This window comes from Indicator indicator, chromosome 12 (genome assembly GCF_027791375.1).
Source record: "Indicator indicator isolate 239-I01 chromosome 12, UM_Iind_1.1, whole genome shotgun sequence".
Classification (NCBI taxonomy): domain Eukaryota; kingdom Metazoa; phylum Chordata; class Aves; order Piciformes; family Indicatoridae; genus Indicator; species Indicator indicator.
This window is the reverse complement of record NC_072021.1, coordinates 8080387-8104189: the sequence shown is the minus strand read 5'-3', so window position 1 is coordinate 8104189 and position 23803 is coordinate 8080387. Positions and strand designations below refer to the sequence as shown.

At 44.2% G+C, this 23803-nt stretch overlaps 1 protein-coding gene across 2 annotated transcripts in view; it reads left to right on the top strand.

Annotated features, from left to right (window-relative positions):
* Positions 1-2522: 2522 nt before the first annotated feature.
* STK3 (serine/threonine kinase 3) overlaps positions 2523-23803 on the top strand; it is an 89804-nt gene continuing 68523 nt past the window's right edge. The window contains exons 1-6 of one of the 2 annotated variants that reach the window (XM_054385351.1): positions 2523-2545; positions 7097-7177; positions 8649-8777; positions 9897-10011; positions 18482-18646; positions 19019-19186. In XM_054385351.1, coding sequence (XP_054241326.1) covers positions 2523-2545; positions 7097-7177; positions 8649-8777; positions 9897-10011; positions 18482-18646; positions 19019-19186 — 681 coding nt within the window. The remainder of the gene's footprint in view (positions 2546-7096; positions 7178-8648; positions 8778-9896; positions 10012-18481; positions 18647-19018; positions 19187-23803) is intronic. The other variant, XM_054385352.1, reaches the window with a different exon arrangement.

Sequence of the window (23803 nt, the reverse complement as noted above, 5' to 3'; positions counted from 1 at the left end):
TGTACTTAGAAAGCATTCTGGCAGTTGCATTAAGCACAACTGAAACTTCTGTGAGAAGGGGATGGAATTAGTCCATGTTCTTTGGCACTGTCTGCTTGACTATGTTAAAAAGCCAGATTATGTAACTTTTTCTGTTTGGGGGCATCTTGGGTGTTTCCACAATTTTCTTTCTTCAGTGGCATAGATGGAGGACACTCCTGCCCTCTTCTTCCTCAATTATCAGGTAGTTCAGGGTATTTTCTGGGAGTGGGGACCATGGTATTAAATAATTTTGTATGAGGAGAGTGAATATCAAAATCTGCTCTTCTTGGACAAGTCTGGTTTGGATTTGTCCTCGTCAACTGTTGTGAAAAGCAGAAGGGAAGAGTAGCAGGTTAGTTTTCCAGAGAGACAAATATATGTCTTAAGGGGGAGAGGGAATACTTGTTGGATCCCTTTCTTTGTCTTGCTGTTCAAACTGTAATATAGTACCTGTAGTTTTTCTAAGAATCCTTTTCCTTGCTTGAACGTGTAATTTGTCGCAGCTTTGGCTTAAGAAACGGAGCTGGAAAAAAACTGTCTCGTCTGAAATAACCCAGCAAAATATTGCCTTAAAGGATGTGGGGACAGCCTTTGCATTCCAGGAGTATCACAGCCAAATAGGGATGCCAGGCTTCCTTTCATTAGGTGAAACTGCTGAAATACAAGTAATAAGTGGTCAGTGGGTATAGCCAAATACCCTGTTGGTGGGTATTGTGAAGCTGGACACCAGTCACATGGCATTTTCTACCTGCCTGGCCTCACTTGTCCTAGAACTGGGAGACAGGAATTCTTGTGGGGTTCTTCCCCACCACTTTCTCATGCACTCATACCACGCTGCATCTGAGGCATCTGCTGGCTGCTTCTCCTGGGTAGTTTTTTTTGGCATCTCCTACAAACAGTTGTCTATGGTATGAACACATCTGGCAGTACGGCTAGTGAGCTACTCTGGCTTGTGGGATGATAGTTGGAAGAGCTCTGCATTAATCTATTGTGCAAAGGAAGATGTTCTATTGCAGTTTTTCCATGACTCAGAAAAACAAAGAAACATAAAAGGTTATATGGTGGTGTGTTTTATGGGTTCATTCAATATTGCCATTGTGCATTTAGCCAGACCACAGTGAGTCAACTGGGTTGGAGTGACTCAGCCAAGGACTGAGGATGGGTACAGCAGCAGGACTTCAGTCATTCAAAACTCCCTTGTTAATGCATATCAAAGAGATGAAATTAGGTGTGGATTTTTCTTAGGGGGAACTGCTGTTGTACATCTAAAATTAAAGTGGAACTCGGGCACCTCAGCAGATGGTATGGATCTTGCTGAAATTCTATTAGGCAAATAAACATACTTTCAGGGAAGGATACAGAAACTGGCTTTAACATTTAAGCCTTTCTCATATTGATGTGGCTGGATCTACTTGGATGCTTTGCCAGTATCTTGAACTTCTACGGCAGAAATTCAGAAGTTGTCTGGTGTAGGATTTGCAGATAATGGTCATATGGTACTCAGCAGCCTAAAATCTGCTGTGTGAGTAGTTTACATGACAGCTTTCTATGGCATTACAGGGTACCTTAAATGTTTTTGCATCAAAAAGTGCCAAGTGCCAGCGTTTTACACCTCAAAGCTGTACTGTCACCTGAGCCATCCTCCCTGTCCTGCCTAACTTCGGACTTCTCTACCATGCTCTGCAGCCAGTTGTCCGTGAAGGTTTAGCTCTTCACGGAAGGGCTGGATGCAGCTTAGCACCAGGCGCGACTGTCCCTTGGAGGGCGCAGACAGGCGGATGAAAGGCGCAGGCCGCCCGGCAGCGTTGCCCTCCGGCGACAAGGCCTGGGGGAGGCAGCTGGAGAAGAGCGGTTCTCAGCCGCCGCCTCGGGCCACGGCTCTGCCCCAGGCCTTCTCCTGCCCGAAGGCTTAGCTCCAAAAGTCGGGGGCTGAGGTGAGCGCGTAGGAGAGGGACAGCTGTGAGCCCCGGCCTCGGGGCCCCGCGTCACTGTTTCTTCGCCTCCCGGCTGGCCTCGCCCGGCCATGCCGCCCCGGGCGCCGCTCCTGCAGGAACGGGCAGGGGCAGTTCGTCGGCAGGACTACACCTCCCGGCGTGCCCTGCGGGCCGCGGCCGCGCCGAGCATCCCGGGAGAGCAGCGCCTCTGCCCCGACGGCGCGGCACCTCCCGCTCTTCCCGTGGGGAGCGGGTAGAACCTCGTGCCTCCTGCCGCTCTGAGCGACTTCCGCGCCGCCCAATCAACGCTTGCGATGGCGCGGGTGGTGACCAGTGAGTGGCGCAGAGGCGGGCCCCGGGCGGCAGGCGGGGTGGTAGCGGTAGTGGCGGCTGCCTGAGAGAGGCCGGGAACGGCAGCGGCCGAGGGAGGGCGCGAGCTCCGCTTAAAGGGCCAGCGAGCTAGCACGAAAGTTGTGAGGAGTTTAGTGGCTACCGGCCGGTGGTGCCTAGGGAGTCGGCTGGAAGCCCCCCGCTTTGGACCCTGGGGCCGGGGGGGCCAGCAGCGGCATGGAGCAGACAGCGCCCAAGAGGTAACGACCCTCCCTGGCGGCCCCTTCCCCTCCCGGAAGCGCTCGCGGCGGCACGGCCAGGATGAGGCCTTGGGCCCGGGGGGGGGAGCCCGCCCTCTCCCCGACCCCGACCCTACTCCGACCTCGGGAGGCTCCGATCTTGGGGGCTGTGAGGGAGGCGGTGGGACGACGACGGGAGCTGAGACTTGCCTGGCGGCCGGAGGGGTTTTGTTGCGGAAAGTCTTCCGTAGGGGGGACATCTCCGAAATAATCGTCGTGGGTAACCGGCCAGGTGCAGGCAAGCCCCTCGGGGCTGGCTGAGTTACAGGAGGAACGTTTTAATGTGAAATGAAAGCTTCATCGCCGAGCAGATTTTGTGGTCGGGGAAGTCTCTGCATTTTAGTTAAGGTTTCTGGAAGCACCCGACAGAAGTTGTTATCCTTCCGCATTAGAAAGTGCCCTTGTGTCCTGCTGGTGGAGGGATGCTTGCGGGGGTAGGGGTTGCATAGTTGCAATTACAAATCAGGGAGTGGGAAGAGGCAGAAATCAAGTGTTCCCACAGTATGCACATTATACAGGTTATCTGGTCATGTTAATTAGGTTGGGGGGAAAGGAGGGGGAGCATTTGTCATTTGACTTCTTGTGTGCATGTGTAATGAGGTGAAACCATGGGCTTTCGTTTTAAATGCAACACCGTCAGCTCGGTGCACAGGATAATTTTGCTTTAGTCGTATTTAATAATATTAAATGCAATCTTACTTAACTTGGAACAATTCTTTCTTGGCTGTAGCTATGCGTTACGTAGAATGTAGCTGTGTGGCATACAGAATGTATTTAGGCATTTTACATAGGTACTTACTGTCTAAGACCTCCTGTCTAAGACTGTCTGGCTTCCTGTTAGTTAAATGAAAAATCTAGGGACTCTACAATATTAAGTCAGTAGTAGAAGATAATAAACCGAATTTTTAATTCTATTTTAAAATATTTCTGCTTTACATTAAATACTTTTAAAATAGCTTTCCGCAGGACCTGAAGAAGAACACAGTTTTGAACTCCACTCTTTGCTCTAATAATTCATCAATATCAGGATGTTCTGCATGAAAGCTTTGGTCAAATATTGATTAGTAGTTGTTATTTAGAGTGTTTTCAGCAGGCAGTGGAACAGTATCTACTGCTGAAAACTCTGACCAAGAGCTGGTTTGTAGTTGTGATGCAGTGGGGCAAGGAGGGCCAGGCCTACAGTGTAGTTTCAGGCTGACAGTGCTACATGTCTCAAATAAAGGAAGTAGGGCAGGCACCAGCAGGGGATTTGTCAGGAGAAATATGAATGTATGAGGAATAATCCATGTTGCCAGTGCAAAGCTTGGGATATCAAAGGATTGAAAATAAAGTTAGCATAAGATTTTTTTTTAAATTATTATTAATTTTTTTTTAAAGATCTAGGATTTGCTCTAACTTTGTTACCTAGATGGAGGTGTGTGTCTGGCCTAACTGAAAGTAAGGAATTGTTTAAATCTTCAGATTCAGTCAGGAAGAACTGGAAAGCTGATGAGAGAACTCCTAAATTCCTTGGCACTATTTTTTTATATTTTTTGTGGGTTTTTTGAAGCTTGTTTCTAGAAATTTGAATGCAGTGAGAACTTGATGGATTTGTTTCTTTCATGGGAGGGAAGATTTGAACTGAATTTTACATGAAAGAATTAACTCAGGTTTTTGTGAGATTTGAACTAAGTTTCCCATAAATGTGCATATATATCCCCTGTTACAGTTTTCTGATTGTTCCCCATTCTCAGCTAATCTACTAGACCATCCCTTTCTCCTGCAAGTCCGGAAGGAGTACAGATTATTTTCTGTGGGCTGAATTGTTTTGATGCCTGCTTTGGATGTAGTAGTGACTTGGAAAGGTCATACCATGTTTTCCTGGCAAAGAGCTGTAAGCCCTAGGCTTCCATGGTGCCTGTTGGTCAAGCATTTCCAATGCCTTGTCCTCAACCCTGCTGGAACCCTTTTGGTATGGATTTTTAAAAATGTAATGTTGATTTTTTTTTTTTTCCTTGTCATTTTAGAAGGTATTGCTCTTCTGAGCAGGTGCAAGTATTCTCAAACATCTGTGGCTGAGGTTAGTGAGTGTAACCATTCTCCTGCAGTTAGTAAAAAGTCAAGTCCCTCCACTCTTCACTTGGGCATCCCTTCTGTTATGTAGCTCTTTGATGAAGTGAAAGATTCAGCTAATGGTCATACCTTCTGCTTTTGAGGCTCTGCTGGTCTCCTAAGCATACTGTGCATGCCTTGTGTTGGTGGCAGGCAAAGAATGTTTACAGTAACCTATTCTGTGAACGGTGCCTTTAAGACTGCAGATAACTTGATAAGAGGGGAAAAAAGAATTTGAAACAAGCAAAATGAATTGTTTCTTTAATACCTACCTACAAAACCCCTCTTCCCCCTCCCTCATCTTCTTTTTCTTAAGTATCTTAAGTGGGTCTACAAGAAAGCTGGGGAGGGACTTATTAGGGTGTCAGCTAATGATAGGATGAGGGGGAATGGAACAAAAGTAGAAATGAGTAGATTCAGATTGGATGTTAGGAAGAAGTTTTTCACAATGAGGGTGGTGAGACACTGGAACAGGTTGCCCAGGGAGGTGGTAGAAGCCTCATCCCTGGAGGTTTTTAAGGCCAGGATGGATGTGGCTGAGAGCAACCTGCTCTAGTGTGAGGTGTCCCTGCCCACGGCAGGGGAGTTGGAACTGGATGATCCTTGAGGTCCCTTCCAACCCTGACAATTCTGTGATTCTTTGCCTCAACAATTGTTTAGTAATGAACTATGTGCTTCCCTGCAAGATTTAAGTTCCATCTTTCTGCTTTCTTGTCTCTTAAGAAGCAGAAAGAGGTAAAAAAAAACCCAAAACAGTAAAACCCAAATCAGAGCTGTGTGTTCCTGTGTTTGATTTGTAGGCTGCTTTTGCAGCTCTCATGAGTTTTCTGGTATTTTTCTTTGTGTTCATGTTGTGCCTTTTCTTTGCTGTGGAGATTTTTATTCTCCCATAAATGCCTGTGCTTTCCAGCTTGTTCCCTGTTTGCTGTAGCAAACTGCATGCCGTTTATAGCAGTTTGTGTACCTTTCCTTGCTGATTGTAGGTGTGTTTTATATTAATGTAATTGCTTTATCTGTGAAATAGACCTTTGATATAAATGTGTAGACCCTTCCCCAGCTCTTGCTTTCCTTGTCTAATGCCAATCCATACAACCTGTGCTTTTGTGCAGTTACTTGAAATTTATTGTCCTTACTTTGATGGTTGGCAGTAACAAGTCTCTTCTGACTCAGGAATTCCTTCATCAGCCATTTAACTTTATTTTTTATTAGTTCTGTTCATCACAGAACGGAGTCTCTTAATGTGAGGAAGTCTCTTTTCATCACTGTTCTTCCAATACTAGGTTTGAGAGTCTTTGCTCTCTGTGCCCTCCTCCCTTCCCCTATTTTGGCTTCATTTCGAGGAAAGTGTCACAAGATACCGTATTTTCCATAATGTGCTTCACAGTTTCTTTCCCTTCTTCCTCCTCCTGCATATGGAATACATTGTCTGTAGCTATCATTATAGCACCAGCTATTCTTCAGCTCATCTTTTACTTCAGTAGTACTCTTGGCTATCATACAGAGTTGTTATTTCAGTCTTGCAGCACAATTCCCTGTAACTTCTAGGCTGAAGGATTTACAGGTTGCAGCCACCCAGCCTCATCACAATGTGTGTGCACTTCTACTTTGCTGTGCCATGTTCAGTGTCAGCTCTGTTGTGAGTCTGTAGCCAAGCTGTGTTCTGACAACCTCCCAGGAGTCTGGGGGGTCTGGATGGATGGGAATGCTGGAGAATGAGGAAAGGCTTGGATTGCTTGAAAAGGAGAAATGATTGTGGTAAGAGTAGATTGAGGATGCTGGGAGAAGCAGTGTGTAATCAGAGATTTTGTTGCCCCTGTCCTTATGTACCTTCACAAAGATGCAAAGGAACTGGCCCAACAACTCTTAGAGTACTCAGCTCCTGGAAGTTTGGTTTTCTGCTACCACCTCTGTAGGTGAAGTGCTGCCATGTGCTCCCAGACTCATCTTGATTCTGGGTTCTACTTTTAGCTTGATGTAACTTGCTGATTTATGAGTGGTGTAGTTCAATGAGTAGATCTGTCACACGAGTGAAGGATTGGTTCCTGCTTTCCTGGGTAACAGCATGATGTACTCTAGGCAGTAATGAGCACGTTGCTTTTGTGCTGCCTGCTTTTTGATGAGAGGTGAGCGTGAGCCTCACTGTATCCTTTGGCTGTTTCTGCTTTAGCAAGGGAAGTAATTTGGATAGTGAATTGGTCTCATGCTGCTTTGAATTAAGCAAACATGAGTGAGATAGTGGTAATGACAAAAATTGTCATAACTTTCTCCATCATAATTGATGGTTGATTAACATTTGTATTACTGCATTTTAATTAGGTATTTTATTTTAATTTGAATTAAAAAAAAAAATCCCATTCTGACTGCTGCTTTTGTGTCTTTTTGTCCCCCCAAAGAACCAAATAGCTTTTGTCTTTCTTTCAGCAAACTGAAGAAGCTGAGTGAAGACAGTTTAACTAAGCAGCCTGAAGAAGTTTTTGATGTTCTGGAGAAACTTGGTGAAGGGTAAGTGCAGATAATTCCACAGGGATGGGATCAGAGGGAAGCTATAACATGTATTGGAATATTCAGTTAGAGGCAGCGACTTCCAATGTCCTAAGCAATGTTTCTCTAGACAAGTGTTAATAATAAAGCAAATACCTCAGTAGGCTTCCATGCTTCCCCAAAGGCATGGTGGAATTCCAGAGTGTGCCTCATGAATCTGGTGGCATTCTATGATGGAGTGGCACTTTTGGCAGGTAAGGGAAAAGCAGCTGCTGTCATCTACCTGGACTTGCACAAAGCATTGACACTGTCCCACACGACATCCTTGTCTCTCAACTGGAGAGACATGAATTCTATGGATGGACCACTTGGTAGACAAGGAATTGGCTGGATGGTTGCACTCAAGAGTTGTGATTAACAGCTCGATGTCCCAGTGGAGACAAGTGACGAGTGGTGTTCCTCAGGGGTTGCTATTGGGACTTAACCTCTTTAACCTCTTTGTCAGCGATGTGGACAGTGGGATTGAGGCACCCTCAGCAAGATTGCTGATGACACCAAGCTGTGTGGTGTGGGAAGGGATGCCATCCAGAGGGACCTTGACAGGCTTGAGGGGTGGGCCTGTGCAAACCTCATGAAGTTTAGCAAGAACAAGCACAAGCTTCTGCACATGGGTTGGGACAGTCCCAAGCACAAATACATGCTGGGTGATGAGTGGATTGAGAACAGCCCTGCAGAGAAGGGGGTGTTGGTGTGTGAAAAATGGAATATGAGTTGGCAATGTGCACTTATTAGCCCAGAAAGCCAATTGTATCTTGGGCTGCATCAAGAGAAGCATGGCCAGCAGGTCAAGGGAGGTGATTCTCTCCCTCTCTTTCCCTCTTGTAATACGTCACCTAGAGTATGCATTCAGCCCTGGGGCCCTCAGAATAAGAAGGACATCAACCTGCTCAAGCAGGGCCAGAGGAGTGCCTCATTGATGATCAGGGCACTGGAACATCTCTGCTGTGAGGACAGGCTAAGAGAATTGGAGTTGATCAGCCTGGAGAAGAGAAGGCTTTGGGAGACCTTGTAGTGTCCTCCTGGTACCTAAAGGGAACACGCGTCCCTGGAACTGTACAAGGCCAGGTTGGATGGTGCTTCGAGCACCCTGATCTAGTGGAAGGTGTCCCTGCCCATGGCAGGGGGTTGGAACTAGATGATTTTTAAGGTCCCTTCCAATCAAAACCCATTCTGTGATATGATGCTTACATATTTTTGATGTCCCTTGTTTATTAAAGTAGCAAAGGTGCTTGCACCTGTGCTGGAGTTAGATACTCTACATTTTGAGGCATGTCTTTCTTCAGGTTCTGATGGAACTGATGTTTTCTCAGCCTGAAAAACCTCTAAAACTTCTGTACAAACACAGCTTTTGTGACTTTTGGAAGTTTCTGTGTAATGGAAATGAGCAGCAGATTATCTTGTTAAAAAAAATCAATTTATCTTTTATTTGTAGGTCTTATGGTAGTGTCTTTAAAGCAATACACAAAGAATCTGGTCAAGTTGTGGCAATTAAACAGGTCCCTGTGGAATCAGATCTTCAAGAAATAATTAAGGAAATCTCTATAATGCAGCAATGTGACAGGTGGGTATGACATTTCTGCTGCCTTTCTGAGAGGCTCTGTGGAAATGGATTTGTGCTTGTGCATACAGCTGAAATATGCTGCTGCAGACTTTTATGTGGAAAATGAAGGCAGTCTGTTTGACAGTTTACCATTTTGTGGAGCTTCTCCAAGAGGAGTGTGGCCAGCAGGGTAAGAGAAGGGATTCTGCCCTTTGACTCTGCTCTGCTGAGACCCCACCTCCAATACTGCCTCCAGTTCTGGTATCCCCAGCATGAGAAGGACACAGAACTGCTGGAGAGAGTCCAGAGGAGACCACAGAGATGATCCAAGGGCTGGAGCAGCTCTGCTCTGAGGATAGGCTGAGGGAGCTGGGGGTGTTCAGCCTGGAGAAGAGAAGGCTCCAGGAGGACCTTAGAGCTGCCTTCCAACAGCTGAAGGGATCCTACCAGAAGGCTGCAGAGGGACTTTTCATGAGGGTGTCTAGAGACAGGACAAGGGGGAATGGTTTGAAGGTGAGGGACAGCAGGATTAGACTGGAACTAAGGAATTTTTTCAGTCTGAAGGTGGTGAAACTCTGGAATAGACTGCCCAGGGAGGTTGTGGCTGCCTCCTTTGTTCAAGGCCAGGCTGGATGAGGCCTTGAGCAGCTGAGTCTGGTTGAGAGGTGTCCCTCCCCATGGTGGGGAGGTTGGAGGAGGTGAGCTCTGAGGTCCCTTCCAACCTGAGCTATGATAGGATAACTGCAACTGTTGAAAGAGCAAGTACTTGTTTCTGCTTTGAATTGTCCTTGTGTGCTTCACTTTGCTTGCACTGGCAAGCCCAAAATTAATATTTCCTGTAAATGTCTTGGGCCTTGTGAATTCTGAGTAACCTATTCCATATTTAAAGATCACTGAAAGCTTTTGGGTTTTGTATGTATATAGAGTAATGCCTTCAGAATTTTATTAAGCAGTCAGACTTTATTCTACCAGAGCACTGGTTAAGTTAATTGCAATTGTAAAATGGATTTGGTTACTCTTGCTCTTTAGCTGTGTCAGCGTGTGTCAAAGTCAGATATTTTTTTTTTTAACAGCACTTGTGATTAATTTTTTTTCTTACTAATAATTAATCTACTTATAAATTATTTTTTTTCCATCTAGTCCCTATGTTGTCAAGTACTATGGCAGCTACTTTAAGAACACAGATCTATGGATTGTTATGGAATATTGTGGGGCTGGCTCTGTTTCAGACATAATTAGACTTCGTAATAAAACGGTGAGTTGTTGTTTTTGTTTTAATCAAAAAATGTATAACACCTATTAAAATTAAACCGTGAATTAAGACTGGAAGCCAGAATAAAAGTCAGAGTTGCAAGACAAGGTCTTTGCTGATGCTGAGGGGCCTGTCTGTGCCATGGTGCCTCAGGAAACACCTGTTCAGTTATTCTGACTATCTCTTTGTCCTTTCCTCTGTGGAGTGATCACCAGCGGAAGCAAATGCATTTTGAAATGTGAAGATGCCATCACTTTATTGAAAAATCACTGCTTTGTACAGGCAAAATGTGTGTGGCTTCTTTCCTCTTCCCCTTTCACCATGCAGTCTGTCAGCAGGCCCTGGTTTGGAGACAGGCATAGAACTCTCACTCAGTAATTAGGGAGTTCCAATCAGAAGTAGCTGTTTAAATGAATGTTTAATAGATCAGTCCTCCCCTGGTGCCCTGTACACACCTTGCATCACAAAACACTCACTGAGTCTTATTCCTTTTACACTCAAGGGTGGAAGCTTAACTTTATTGCTGCCCCCCCAGTACTCTTTTCCCTCTAAGAACCCTATCATTGTTTACCTTGGAGAGCTGGAAGTATTGGCTGAATTGTTGAAGTCTTTTCGGCTTCAGCCTTTCAGCTCTGGCCTCCACTGGTAGAATCTCCAGTTTGTCAGCATTTCTTTTATAGTAGCCTGAAACTGGGTACAGTGGTTCAGATTTGGCTTTACAAGTAGTAATAAAAGGGAAAATTTACTTGACCTGACTTGTTGATCGTGCTTTGCTAATGAAGACCAATATATGGTGAGCCTTCCCTGCTGTGAGAATGTTTTACTGACTCATGTTCAACTTGTCTGCTGGAGCCACCCCAGAACCTGTCCTGCAGCAGTGCTATCTGCCCCACTGATCCTCAGCCCACACTGTTCATGACCTGGGGCTCTTCTGGCCTAGGTGTGAGACTCTGCCTTTGTGGAACTTCCAAGTTTGTTGTCAACCTAATTCCTCCAACTTGTTGAGGTCCTTCTAAGTGGCATCCCTGCTTTTTAGTGTATTGATGGCTTTCCCCTTGTGTCATGACTTCCACAAACGTGATGGGGGTGTGTTCTCACTCACTGTTCAGGTTGTTGATGATGTTGGAAGTACTTAGCCTAGTATCAACCCCTGGGGATGGCTTAGGGGTTACATATAGAGATGGCTGTTGGTTAAGTTTTGAATCACCCTTGAGCCTGGCAGTCCAGCCATTTACTCTTTAACATCTCCATAATTCCCCAGATTTGGCTGAAAAGATATTTTTGGAGCCTTGGTAAGATCAAATGAAGTGACATCCTCTGCTCTCTTTTCATCCTCATAGGAAAGTGGCCAGGTTAATTTGGTGTGATTTCCTTCTAGATGACTTGTGCTGACTGTTTCAAATCACTCTCTAACTCTTTCTGTGCCTAGGAATTAGCTTCTGTGAGGACTTGCTCAGTCATATCCTGGAGACTGAGGGTAAGCTGGCCAGCCTGCAATTCCTCAGGAATTTTATAAGTTATTAAGAAGTAGCCTTGAGTTGGCACTAGCCAGCATTGTGGCACCTTTGGATGTGGCCCATCTGCTCCTATGGACTTGTATTTGTCCAAGTCACTGAAGAAATTCCTAACTCATTCCAATTTGCTACTAGGTGAAGCCAGCTGAGGGCCAGAGAAACCCTCCTGAAGACTGATGCAAAGAAGATAATTTGAAAAACAATGGACAAATTTTCAATAGGTTGATTTATTAGGATCAGACCAATTTACTTTTTCTTTCTATTTTTTCTGCATATAGACCAGTAAGAGCTCCTCTTGTCCTCTTTCAAACCCACCCTAGCCTTGACATTCCTAATTCTGCTTCTTAGTATCCTGGCAGTGCTTCTTTATTTGTCTTTATTAATCTGGTACTGCTCTTTGTATGCTTTGGGTTTTGTACTTTAGCTCAGTCAGGAGTTCCTGGTTCACTCAAGATGGCTTCCTGCTGTGCTTGCTATCTTGCATGTCAAGGACTCTTTTCTTACTTGGAAGGGGTTGCCCTTTGTGCTCGACCAGCTCTTCAAGGTTCCATTGCCCTTTAGGCCAGCATGCCTGAGGATCCCACTTACTGGTTCCTTTAACAAGCTGAGGTTTGCTACCTGGAAATCTGGTTCTGCTACTTGCATTTGTCACTTCCCTCCACTATTTAACCATCACCATCTCAATAGTTGCTTGCCAAGCCTGCCTCTTCCATCCCTGGCAAGTTCTTACTCTGCTCATGAGTTGCTGGTCTAGTAGAACATTTCCTGTAGTGGGCTGTACAGGACCTGCAGTAAAAATTTGTATTGCTCACTTCAGAATTGTGTGGTTTTTTTTTTTTTTTTTTGTACCCTGCTGTGTTGCCCTTTCAGCAGGTATTGAGGTGACTGACTCTCTGACCACCCCACCTCACCCTGCAAACAGTGGCTTCTCATCCTAGTGCTGAGGATGGCAATTATCTACTTCACCTTTCTAATTGGGTGGTTTGCAGCAGATGCTATGGTGGCATCCATCTTTTGGGCTCCCCTTCTGATTTTGACCTCTAAACTCTTATCTGTATCCTGTCTGCCTTACCTTGTCTCAAAAAGAGTGAGAAAGGCCCCTCTGGACCCCTGTCCAACATGTGCTTCCCTGTTCTGTCTTCCTCCGCTTGCCTGAAGGCTTTGGTTTCTATTCTCTGGTGAACCTAGTATAAAGCTCTTTTGTCTAGGTTAGCAAGCCTGTTGGTAAAGCCTGATGCTGTTGACCTCCTTTGTCAGGTAGATGCTGTTTCTCCCCAGTAGTCCTCACTCCTCTGAGGATCCTGTGTTCATAAAACCATTAATGCTTTGCTGCTGTTAGCAGCCCTGCTGGAGGATGAGGATCTGCAGGTGCATCTGCTTTTGCCTCAGGCTTTCCCTTTGATTGGCAGGATCAGGAAGACTGCCACACTGACCCTTGTCCATTCAATGCAGATTATTCAAGGTGTGCCTTGGTTGCTGATGGGAATGGTGTGGCCAGGTGTGTAGTCTGGGAGCCAAGTGATCTATCTGCAAAGAATGTTTTGCATGATGGTAAAGTTGTTTTCACACAGTGGCATCTCAGATGCTTGGTGTGTGGTTATGTTGTTTTAACTGATCCATTGAGGATCCTGACCTGATTCACAAGCTTTGTCAGAAAAGAACTTTGAAAACCAACCTAACTAAATTGGTGCTGGTCACAGCTGTGTGTAGACATGACAGCTGCCTGTCGTTGTGCCAGTGATTCATGGCTAAAATTGCTTTTCCCATGATACCTGTACTGAGAAGCTGAAGAAGCTCTGTAGGGCTGCCCGGCTCTGCTCAACATCTGGTTAGCCAGTTTAGTACTTCATAGGTGTATAGCAGGCTAGAATTTGGTAGTGAAGAATAATGTCTAAGGAGTCCTAACTTCCCTATTCTAATCAATTCTTGATCTCTCTAAGGGTGCTTATTAGTGCTTGCTAATGCTGAGAATGTGACTGTGGGACATGCCTGAGATTTCCTGAATTAGTTTTCTGTACAAGCCACAAGATATGTTTTAGATAATTCTGTGTTGCTGCTAGGCTATAATAATTTTCAAACTGCAAGGAGAAGACTCTGATTTGTTAGTACTGTCCAGAACGATCCAGTATAAAAGTGCTAATTTAAGATGAAGAGAAGGTGGGGTTTGTTGCATACTAGATTCATGTGTGACTGGGATTATATAGTCAGAAACATAGAGCTGAAAAAATGTCACTGTTGATCAGCACCTGCTGCCCCCAGCATAAGAGGGATGTGGAGCTGCTGGAGTGGGTCCAGAGGAGGCCATGAAGATGATCAGAGAGCTTGAGAACCTCCTCTATGGGCACAGGCTGAGAGAGTTGGCACTGTCTAGCCTGGGAGAAGAGAAGGCTCCATGGAGACCTTAGAGCAGCCTTCCAGTACCTGAAGGGGGCTACAAGAAAGCTGGGAAGGGACTTTTTGCAAGGGATGTTGTAATGATAGGACAAGATGAAATGGATTGAAGCTCAAGGAGGGCAGATTTAGACTGGAGATTAGGAAGAAATTCTGTGAAGGTGGTGAGACACTGGAACAGGTTGCCTAGGGAGATTGTGGATGCCCCCTCCCTGGAGGTGTTCGGGGCTAGGTTGGATGAGTCCTTGAGCAACCTGAGCTAGTGGAAGGTGTCCCTGGCCTTGGCAGGGGGTGTTGAAACTAGATGATCTTTAAGGCCCCTTCCAACCTAAACCATTCTGTGAAGAGGCATTGCTGTGTTCATTGACTGTATTTTCTATACGACTGTACATGCAGTATGACTTGGGCTCTGTAAGAAGGGTTGACACTTCCTGCCTCACTTCCTTCATATGTTCCTGTGCCTAACTTACTATACTTGAGTAAAACTGCTAATTCTCCTATGGCAGTGAGTTCTTATTTCATGCATTAGCATTGTACTGACTTGTCCCCTTAGTTGTAAAATAGGAGGAAAAAAGAGATTATGTCCATTAGATTGAGACAGTTACAGTCTTAGATCAACCCATGTCATGGGAAGTAAATTAGATGTCACAACTTGGTACCTCCCTTGAGACATAAGCTGTGATTTTCTGTGAAGAGCACTGTCTTCACACAGAACATGCAGATAAGCTTCAAAAAAAGAAGTATGAAACTTAATTGCTTTTAAAGTGAAGCTCAATGAAAGTGGCTGTAGGAGAGCCTCCCTGAAATTTATAGCAGACAGTGGAAACCAGAATCTAACGGTGACCTCAGGCTAGAGGTGCAACCACAACAGCTCTCTCAGAAGGTTTCTGCCTTAATTCATGTTATACTTCGAATGTTACATGTTGGAAGGCTATCATAACTGTCATCTCCACTGCTCATTTGCTCATCTCATCTCAGCCTCTGTTAGTCCAGCCTTGTCCTCACACAGATGAGGACTACAAGAGGTATACAATTATGATTGGTCATGTTTGAGCTTCATAGCTTCTAGTGGAAGAATGGTTATAGCATGGTGCCTTTATTTGCCATGAGAGTGGACTTCCCCAGAGTGCTTGACCTAATCAAACTGTTTAGATGCAGTAATCTGATACTTCCTGGAAGCAGCAGGCTTAATATGCATGTATTACTTAGTGTAAAAAGAGCAGCTGGGAATGGACGTAGGCAGTTACAGCAATTCAGCTGACCCAGGCCCCTTCAGAGGGGCCCTGGGGAAGGAGAAGGACTGTGAGCAGAAAACCTGTAGTTGAGTTGTCCCAACAGCTGCATAAATTGGATAACGTGTGCTAGAGTGTACAGAGGCACCCTTAAGTCTCTGTTGTGCATGGCATCCATAGCCAGTTAGATGTAAAGATGTGATTATCTGGTCTTCTAAAAGATGTGGAACACCTGAATATGCTGCAAGCTTCTTGCTCCAAATTTCCGTTTAAAGACTATTCTCATGGCTGAGGTTTTTCAGTAGGCTGTAGAGTTGTTCACCTTTATCGTTTATTTTAGTATATAACTCACATGTGGCTTGGCTGATGAAGGATTTTAAGCTGCTTCATTGCTGACTCGTATTTAGAAGGGAGCACCAAGCCATCAAAGGGACACAGCATACAGAATCAGAACTAGCCAAAGATACCAAGCAGAGAAATGTTCTACAAGATTTCAAATGAGCATTTTGACACAACTGGAAATCAGAAGCGAAGTAGAAAGATAATGACTGTGAAATTATACTGAGGTGCAAGGTATAGAATGTGCTATGCTGGTAGAAGAATGATACTGTATGTTTGAAAGCTAAGGATAAAATAAACCTGTTTTAACAGGAAACAAGGTAGTTGTGTGGTTTGATCAGGAATGGTATGATGTAAGAACCATGCATCTAGACTGCAGGATATGTCTAGTATTAAAATACTAAATAGTTTTGTTCTTCTGCTTGTTGTCTGTGGTAGTTATCACTGGCATTATTTGTATGTCCATGTCAAGCTACTGTTAGAACTAGAGAGTACTGGATACTAAGTAGATGACCATGCTATGACAAGGCACTGACTGTGGGCTGATTTTGCACTTAGCTGTGTCCTTTGTAAGCTGCAAATCGCTTGCAGAGATACAGGCACTGCACTACATGTGTGGTGCCTTTTGCCCACCATTATGATGAGAGCCTGTGATTTAGGATAGTGAAGAGAAGAGGCATAATTAGAAAGTATTTTGATGTCGTTTTAAAGAGTTGATTTGTGGGTGTGCAGGATTTTGTGGATCAGTTTTTGTACACTTTGGTCTGTTGTTTCGTCCATCAGTTGCTAGGCTCAAAAAGTGCTTCTGCATCAGGCTTACATTAGCTTCTGTGCCAGCTGGTCTGTGTGATGTAAAAGAGGACTATGTATTGTGTTTTGTTGTGTTTTAAAAACCCCAACATACTGAAGAGAAATCTATGCAGAGTCTTCTGAGCACCATTTCTCCTAATACTTGTTTTGAGATGCAAGCAGGCAGTAAGTTGTATGCCTGTTTGTCATTGCAAAGGATTGGGTGTGGGGCCATGTTCAGGATTAAGTGCATGGAAGTCTCTGGAGATTGAGGATGTTGGCTTGTTTCTCAACTGGGTTGGATTTGGCAAAGCTGTGGCAGAAAGTGTTACACAGTCAGCATGTCATAAACCATATAACATTTGTTAACAGTCAGAGCTTAAGTTGCCTGTAGTGTGAGTCTTCAGATAATCACAATTTTAGTATATCTCCTCTCAAAATTATTGGCTCACATAATGAGAATTGTCTCCAGGTATCCTTCTAAGCATACTTCAGTTTCTCTTACAGTTGATTGAAGTCCCTTCTTGCTTGATTCCAGGTCAGGTAGATGGTTTTTACTCCCTTGATGCAATGCCAGGAAAACCATCTTGTTTGAGCTGTGTGTAGCAGGGTTTTCAGTTCTGGCATACAGTCCCTTGAAGCAGCACAGCAGTCAGCAGAAAGCTGCACAAAAAGGCTTTGAGCTGTGTGCCACTGAACAGAAGGCTCTACAAGATCTCAGAGACAAGCTGCAGGCAAGGAATGCCTGATGTGCAACAGTGGCAGTGGGTGCTTGCTGTGGAGCACAGTGAATGCCACCACACCCTCCTCACACAGGGAAATCTTCATAGAAGGCACTGGCACTCTTTGGGTACTTACTTGGAAAGCAGTGCCAATGTGAGCAGCTCTGTTACATCCCAGACTGCCACGAATTGAATCGGGGAACTGATTTGTTGGGAAAAAGTTGGCAGGTTTATTTTTAACTGGGGTCAGTTAGAGTTGTTTGGTGGAAGGGTTGACACACAGGGGGGGACTGCTGCTGTAGGTTGCAGTGAAATGAGGGACTGGAGACTGCTGTTTAAATAAATAGATGTGGAACTGTGCCCTGGGGCTCTACAGCCAGGTTTTATGAGGCTGGTTAGAGGCTGGAGTAGGAAAGTGGTTCTGTTTGTTAAATAATTACAACTCGTTATTAGTAACTCAAGTGCAGATGCCCTTTCTGAATAATCATTTTTTCCTTTCTGCAGAGTCACTGGGGTGATGCTAAGTAGTTTTTTGTTTCTCATAGGCTTTTTTTGGAGGGAGGTGCAGATGTGCACCAATGCTTTCAAAACTTAAACTGGAAGGGGTTTCTGTGTAGGACTGGAAAAGCAGAAAAAGGGGAAAATGCAAGCCTGTGCTGCAGTCAAGTTAGGGTATTCATCTTCACTCTGCAGTTTCTTGCAGTTCTAGGGGTGTGTCGAATTCATTTGCTTAGTTCTTATATTAAAGCATCAATGCCTGTAGTTAAACAGCATTTCAGTTGCATGAATAGTTTCTTTGTGTTTCTTTCAGCAGTTGGATCACATGGAATGAATTGTGTGGGGTTTTTTTTTTTTTTTTTTTTTTTTTTGCTTTTTATTCTAGAATAAATGATGAAAATCTGAGAAGTGTTCTCAGGGAGTCTGGTACCTGCAAAAGATTCACTCTTTCTCTGATACACTTGTATTTGTTCCTATTGCTTTGATCTAAAGCAGTGAAGATAAACAACTGTAGTCCGTGTAGTTTATTAACCAGATGAGTGGTTTGAAGCTGAGGGAGAGCAGGGTTAGACTGTGTCTTAGGAAGAAGTTCTTCAGTAGGAGGGTGGTGAGGCTCTGGAACAGGTTGCCCTTGGAGGCTGTGGGTGCTGCCTCCCTGGAGGTGTTCAAGGCCAGGTTGGATGAGGCCTTGAGCAACCTGAGGTAGGGAAAGGTGTCCCGGGCCATGGCAGGGGGTGGAACTAGATGATCTTTAAGGTCCCATTCAACCCAAACCATTCTATGGGTCTATGAATTTGGCTGCAAGAATCAAATTAGCAGATTAGAGTTTTGAATTGTAAATTCTATTGGGCATGTTCCTGTATTAAAATAGCTAAGGTACTCTGTCTGTATTAGTTATAATAATCAGTATGAAATGGTCACGTTGGAAATAGTTAAAATACATTAACTCTAGCTGTCTACCTGAAAGTGATTTGATGTTTTCTTGCAGCTAACAGAAGATGAAATTGCAACTATTCTGAAATCTACACTTAAAGGACTCGAATACTTGCACTTTATGAGGAAAATACATAGAGATATAAAGGCTGGAAACATCCTTCTTAACACTGAGGGCCATGCAAAGTTAGCTGACTTTGGTGTGGCTGGCCAGTTAACAGTAAGTACCTGTGGAAAGATAATTTAATCATACTTTGGTGCTCCTAACCATGTTCTTTTGTCTGTCTTCTGCCTTGAATCTTGTGTCTAAGGAGTGACCAGTGGTAGAGCTAACATTATCATGTTGAGTATATAATACATTGCAAGGCTGTTAGGTTTTTAGTTGTTTGTTTTTATAACCCAGTGTACTTCAAGTGCCTGATGATCCACCTTCAAACTTTTGTTTGGGGTTTATGGTCATTGTCTCCTCTTTGGCCTCTGTAGGCTGATAGGCAAAATCTATTTGGTCTGCTACCATCCTTTTGGGGATTAATAGCAGAAGAATCTGAAAATAAACATCTCTGCTTTAATTACCTAAATAATATGATTGCAGGATACAATGGCAAAACGAAATACTGTTATAGGAACACCCTTCTGGATGGCTCCTGAAGTGATACAAGAGATTGGCTATAACTGTGTGGCAGACATCTGGTCCCTTGGTATCACCTCAATAGAAATGGCTGAAGGAAAGCCTCCATATGCTGATATTCATCCAATGAGGGTAAGTTTGTGTGGTACCGTTTTCTTGTTTGTTTGTGTTGGAAAAAACCCCAAACCAAACAAAAAAACCCAGCACTGCCCCCAAACCACAACACAAAAAAAATAGCACCACCCCAAAGACACCACTACCACCCAAACAAAAAAACCCCAAGCCTAAACCAACACCCTGCACCCTAAACTAAAATTTAGAAAAACTAATCCTGGAATGAGAGTAGATTTTGGTTGGATGCTAGGAGGAAGCTCTTTACAATGAGGGTGGTGGAACACTGGAACAGGTTGCCCAGGAAGGTAGTTGAGGCCCCATCCCTGGAGATATTAAAGGTCAGGCTTGACAGGGCTCTGAGCAAGCTGGAGCTTGAATTTTTTTTAATGAGCTGTAGAAGAGTTACACTTATTGCACTGAGCATCAATAATAGCCCTTCTTGAGCTGTTTATTTTGAAAGCCCCTTTGATATTCTGAAGGTACTTTATATTGCTCAAAGAGATTAATTGTTCTTTCATCTTTGATCTGTTGCAAAAGTGGTGTGAATACTAGATCATTTGATTTGATTTTCTTTTGTGGATGCCTCGTGTCAGGATCTTAGTTTAAGGAAGTCACAACTGCCTGGATGAGCTTGTGGCTATGATGCAATCAGCCTGCCAGGCTCCCCCATATTTATATTTCAGCCATCATCCCCCATGCCACAGAGGCTTTGCCCACTTGACCTGCTTGATTGCAGCACACGTTTCACATTCATGGATAACCTGGGTAATAGTGTCCATGGTTCAGTCCAGCCCTTGATCCTGAGCCCATTTCTATGTTGCATTCCTTCTTTGATGGCCTGAGGCATCGTGGGCCCACCGAGCTAGAAATGATTCACTCTTATGTTGCCAGTCCAGATCTACCTGAGCCACTCTAATCTTAGCAGCTTGATCTACCTGCTGGTTGCTGTGATGTTCTTCAGTGGCTCAGCTCTTGGGTACCTGGGTATCTGCATGACATACTTTGATCACTGAGTTCCCTGCTTGAGCAGCAATGTCTTGTCACAGTTCAGCTGCCCAGATGGATTTACCTCTGCGCTGCCAGTTGCTTGTCTTCCATTGCTGTAGATCCCCCTCAAAGCATTTGCCACCAGCCTGGGAACTTGGGAAGAAACACAAAAAACTGGAACAGGAAACTTTCCAAACTCTACAACATATCACGAACCCCATAAACCATGGCCAACCCCTTTCCTGCCATACAGAGAGCATGCTGTAGGACATAGGGTCCAGCTTGCTCTGTGCTACTGTGCTGGGGACGTCCCCCATCCCTTTTCCCTCCTAGTGGGGCCAGTCAGCTTAAACCAATACAGTGGGGTTCTTTTTTGTTCATGTATGCTTTTTGGAGCAGAGATGTTTCCTGAAATTCTATGGCAGCATGCAGCTCAGAGCTAATAAGTGTTTTGCAATTAGCAACATTATATAGTCTTGGAAGCACAGCTTAGTGATTTTCCTGCATCATGGGTTTTGTTGTTGGGTTTATTTATTTATTTATTTATTTATTTTTTCTGTGTGATTAGATATTTTAAAGTTACTGTTCCAAACAAAAATACTCACGCAAAAGCTGAGAACAAAAGACGTATCTCTGAAGCTTGTTATTGAGGAGAGTTTAACTTAAGATGAAATAACATTTGGAAATGTTTTGAAGAACTATTGATAACAAATTGAAGAATTTGATCATGCTGAGGTTTTTGGTTGTGTCCAGTTCTGGGCCTCTCACTTCAAGAAGGACCTCAGGGAACTGCTTGAAAGAGTCCAGCACAGAGCCACAAAGATGCTGAAGGCAGTGGAACATCTCCCTGCTGAGCACAGGCTGAGGGAGCTGGGGCTTGGAGCACAGGAGCCTGAGGGCTGTTGATAAAGATGTGCAGGGCAGTGTGGGGAGGACAGAGCCAGGCTCTGCTCAGGGATGTCCAATGACAGGACAAGGGGCAAGGGGTGCAAGCTGGAGCAGAGGAGCTGCCATGGGAATGTGAGGAGACACTTTTTTACTGTGATGGAGCCACGGAGTAGGCTGTCCAGTGAGGTTGTAGAGTCTCCTTCTCTGGAATGCCTGGATGTGTTCCTGTGTCACCTGCTCTGATGGCGGGGTTGGACTGGTTGATCTCTTGAGGCCCCTTCCAGCCCTAAGTGTTCTGTGATGCTGCATGATTCTGGGCTAATTTTCGTATTGTTACCTGTGCTTGCACTAGCTGCTGAAAGGTGAAGACTGCCTTATCAGAGAGGGCTTTTATATGCTTGACAATAGCTGCTTGTAAATCAGAGGTCATTGAGTTTGAAAGCTTGTGAGTAGGTTTAATTCTTGTAATCAAATGAGTCCTGTCAAAGGCCAAAGTAATTGAACACAACAATCGTGGATTACGTAGAACATGTGTTCTTGTTAATAAATTAGGTTATGCTTTTTAAGGGCTTGTATGCAGTTGGTGATCTTGTATATTTGATACCTACAGTTTTCCTTAATTTTTATTAGTGAGTTGTTACAGTGGTTAACAAGAAATACACAGATTTAAGCTGCAATAGTTTTCCCAGTGTCATTCGATACAGCTTCACAGGACTCTCAGACATATGCAGATGCTTTGCTACTTTGTTTTAGCTGTGACATAAAATTGATACAGGCAGGCATGAAAGCTTGGGCAAATTTTCCTTGCTTTTTCTAGATGTTGCTGGAGTTCTGTAGTATTTATGTAAGGCACAGTTTTGTTCCTTGGGAATGCATGTTGAAATTGCCATGTGAGCTATTTTGCTGTAGGCTGGTTGGCACTGCCACAAAGGTAATGCACTGCCAGTAGGCCATTTCCTTGTCAACTGCATTTACAGCTTAATAGAAATATTACATGACTTCTTTAAACAAGTGTTTTGGCAGAGAGGAAACAGCAGATTCCATGCAAACAAGCATAGCTTCCTCTGCTTAACCACACTTAGCTACTCCAAAGAATTGTACTAGTTTCAGCTGGGAAAGAATGAAAAGTAGGGGGTGCAAAATGGAATTTCATGGAGGGAAAACCATGCAGGATTCTTCTCTTTTAAGTATTACTATGTTAGCATGTTGGACTGCATACGTGTCAGCAGTGGATGTAAAACCTGAGTTTCAGCAGAACCTGCAGTTGTCATACTTGGTTTGAGGCTCAAAGGTCAAGACCATTTGCCAGCCCAGTAAATTTAATGCTTTATTCACATCAGGGTTATGGAATGCCTCACATACTCAGTGTCAGAATCCTTTTGTGCTTTTGCTGATGATGAAAAGTGAAACTTCTTTGGTGAAAACTGAAGAGAAAAAATACAGGACTGTTTCCAAGTAGATTTAAAGGAGGAAAAAGTACTCTAAAACGTGGTGATACAGCCACTAGAAACAGCATGGAATTTGCTGATAAATAAAAAATCATGCAAACCTATCTAGCAGGGCTAAAAGCACGTTGATTGCAGTAGGCCGTGAAGCAACTGGGATTAATGTGGCTAACACTGTTTGCCTCTGCCTTTGATTGCTTTGCTGGGGAGAGCAATTACCAAGTTGTAGGGGAGCTAATTAAAGGGGACTTCACTGTGGTTCTAGAGCAAGGGTCAGCTGCAGTGATGTGTTTAATAGCTGTGTTCTCATGTCCCCCGTTGACTGCAACATGTATGCTGTCCTGTAGTGATGAAGTCCCACCACTGTCTGGATTTAATTCAAGCCATTAACTGCTTTGTTCAGTCTCTCCTTTTTGTGCCTTATCTTTCTTTATTCTTTCTGGCTTTCTAATTCTTTTATTGTTTGTAATACCTGTAATGGAAGCATAAAGGTTGGCACTGTTTTGCTGTAGTAGTTGCTTTTTGGTAACGTGCTGTTAAGATATATTTGGTGTTTGCTAATCAAGCCCTGATCTCAAATTTGGCGTGTAAATGAGTGGCTTCTGCTTGGAAGATGATACCTTAAGGTGCTCAGTTTTTACTTGATTGTAATTTTCCCCTTTATTAAGAAGCAGAGTAACAAGACTTTGCCATAAAGCTACTCCCAAACCTTAAAAATAGCTGGGTTTTAGGCCCTTTCTCTAGGACCACCAGAGTTTTTCCTTTATATTTATGCAATGAAATGATTGCTTATTGCTGTGATTTTTATGACCCGTTGAAGTGTGGGCTGCTGGTTATGGAGACAGCCCATCCTTAGCCAAGAGTTCCTGACCTTTCTGTTCAGCAAACGCTAGCATTTTTGTTGCCTCACATGGTGTTGGATAAAGGAACTGATCTTCTGCACAGTTAAACTGACAGAAGCCTGTTAGAAATGAGCTGGAGTAGTTGTAGGAGCGTGTAGAAGGACAGGGGAAGTGGGTTGAGTGGAGTTACTGCCTTTGGCTACAGCCATGCACTTGTAGACCAGCCTTGTGGACCAACTGTAAAGCTGCAACCCTTGGTTTATAAAGGTCGCTCTTCTTGGCGAGGTCAGCACTTGCCGACAGGTTGATGTGCTTCAGCTAAATGCTGGTAGCTCTCTTTTCAAAAAAAGCCCCAAACACCCTCAAACCCAAACCCCAACCTGCCTGCCCAAACTCTTCTTGCATGCTTCTCAGACAGCTGCAATAATTCGGTAATGCCCATGGCTGTGGGGTGGAAGGAGCTGGTGGTAGAT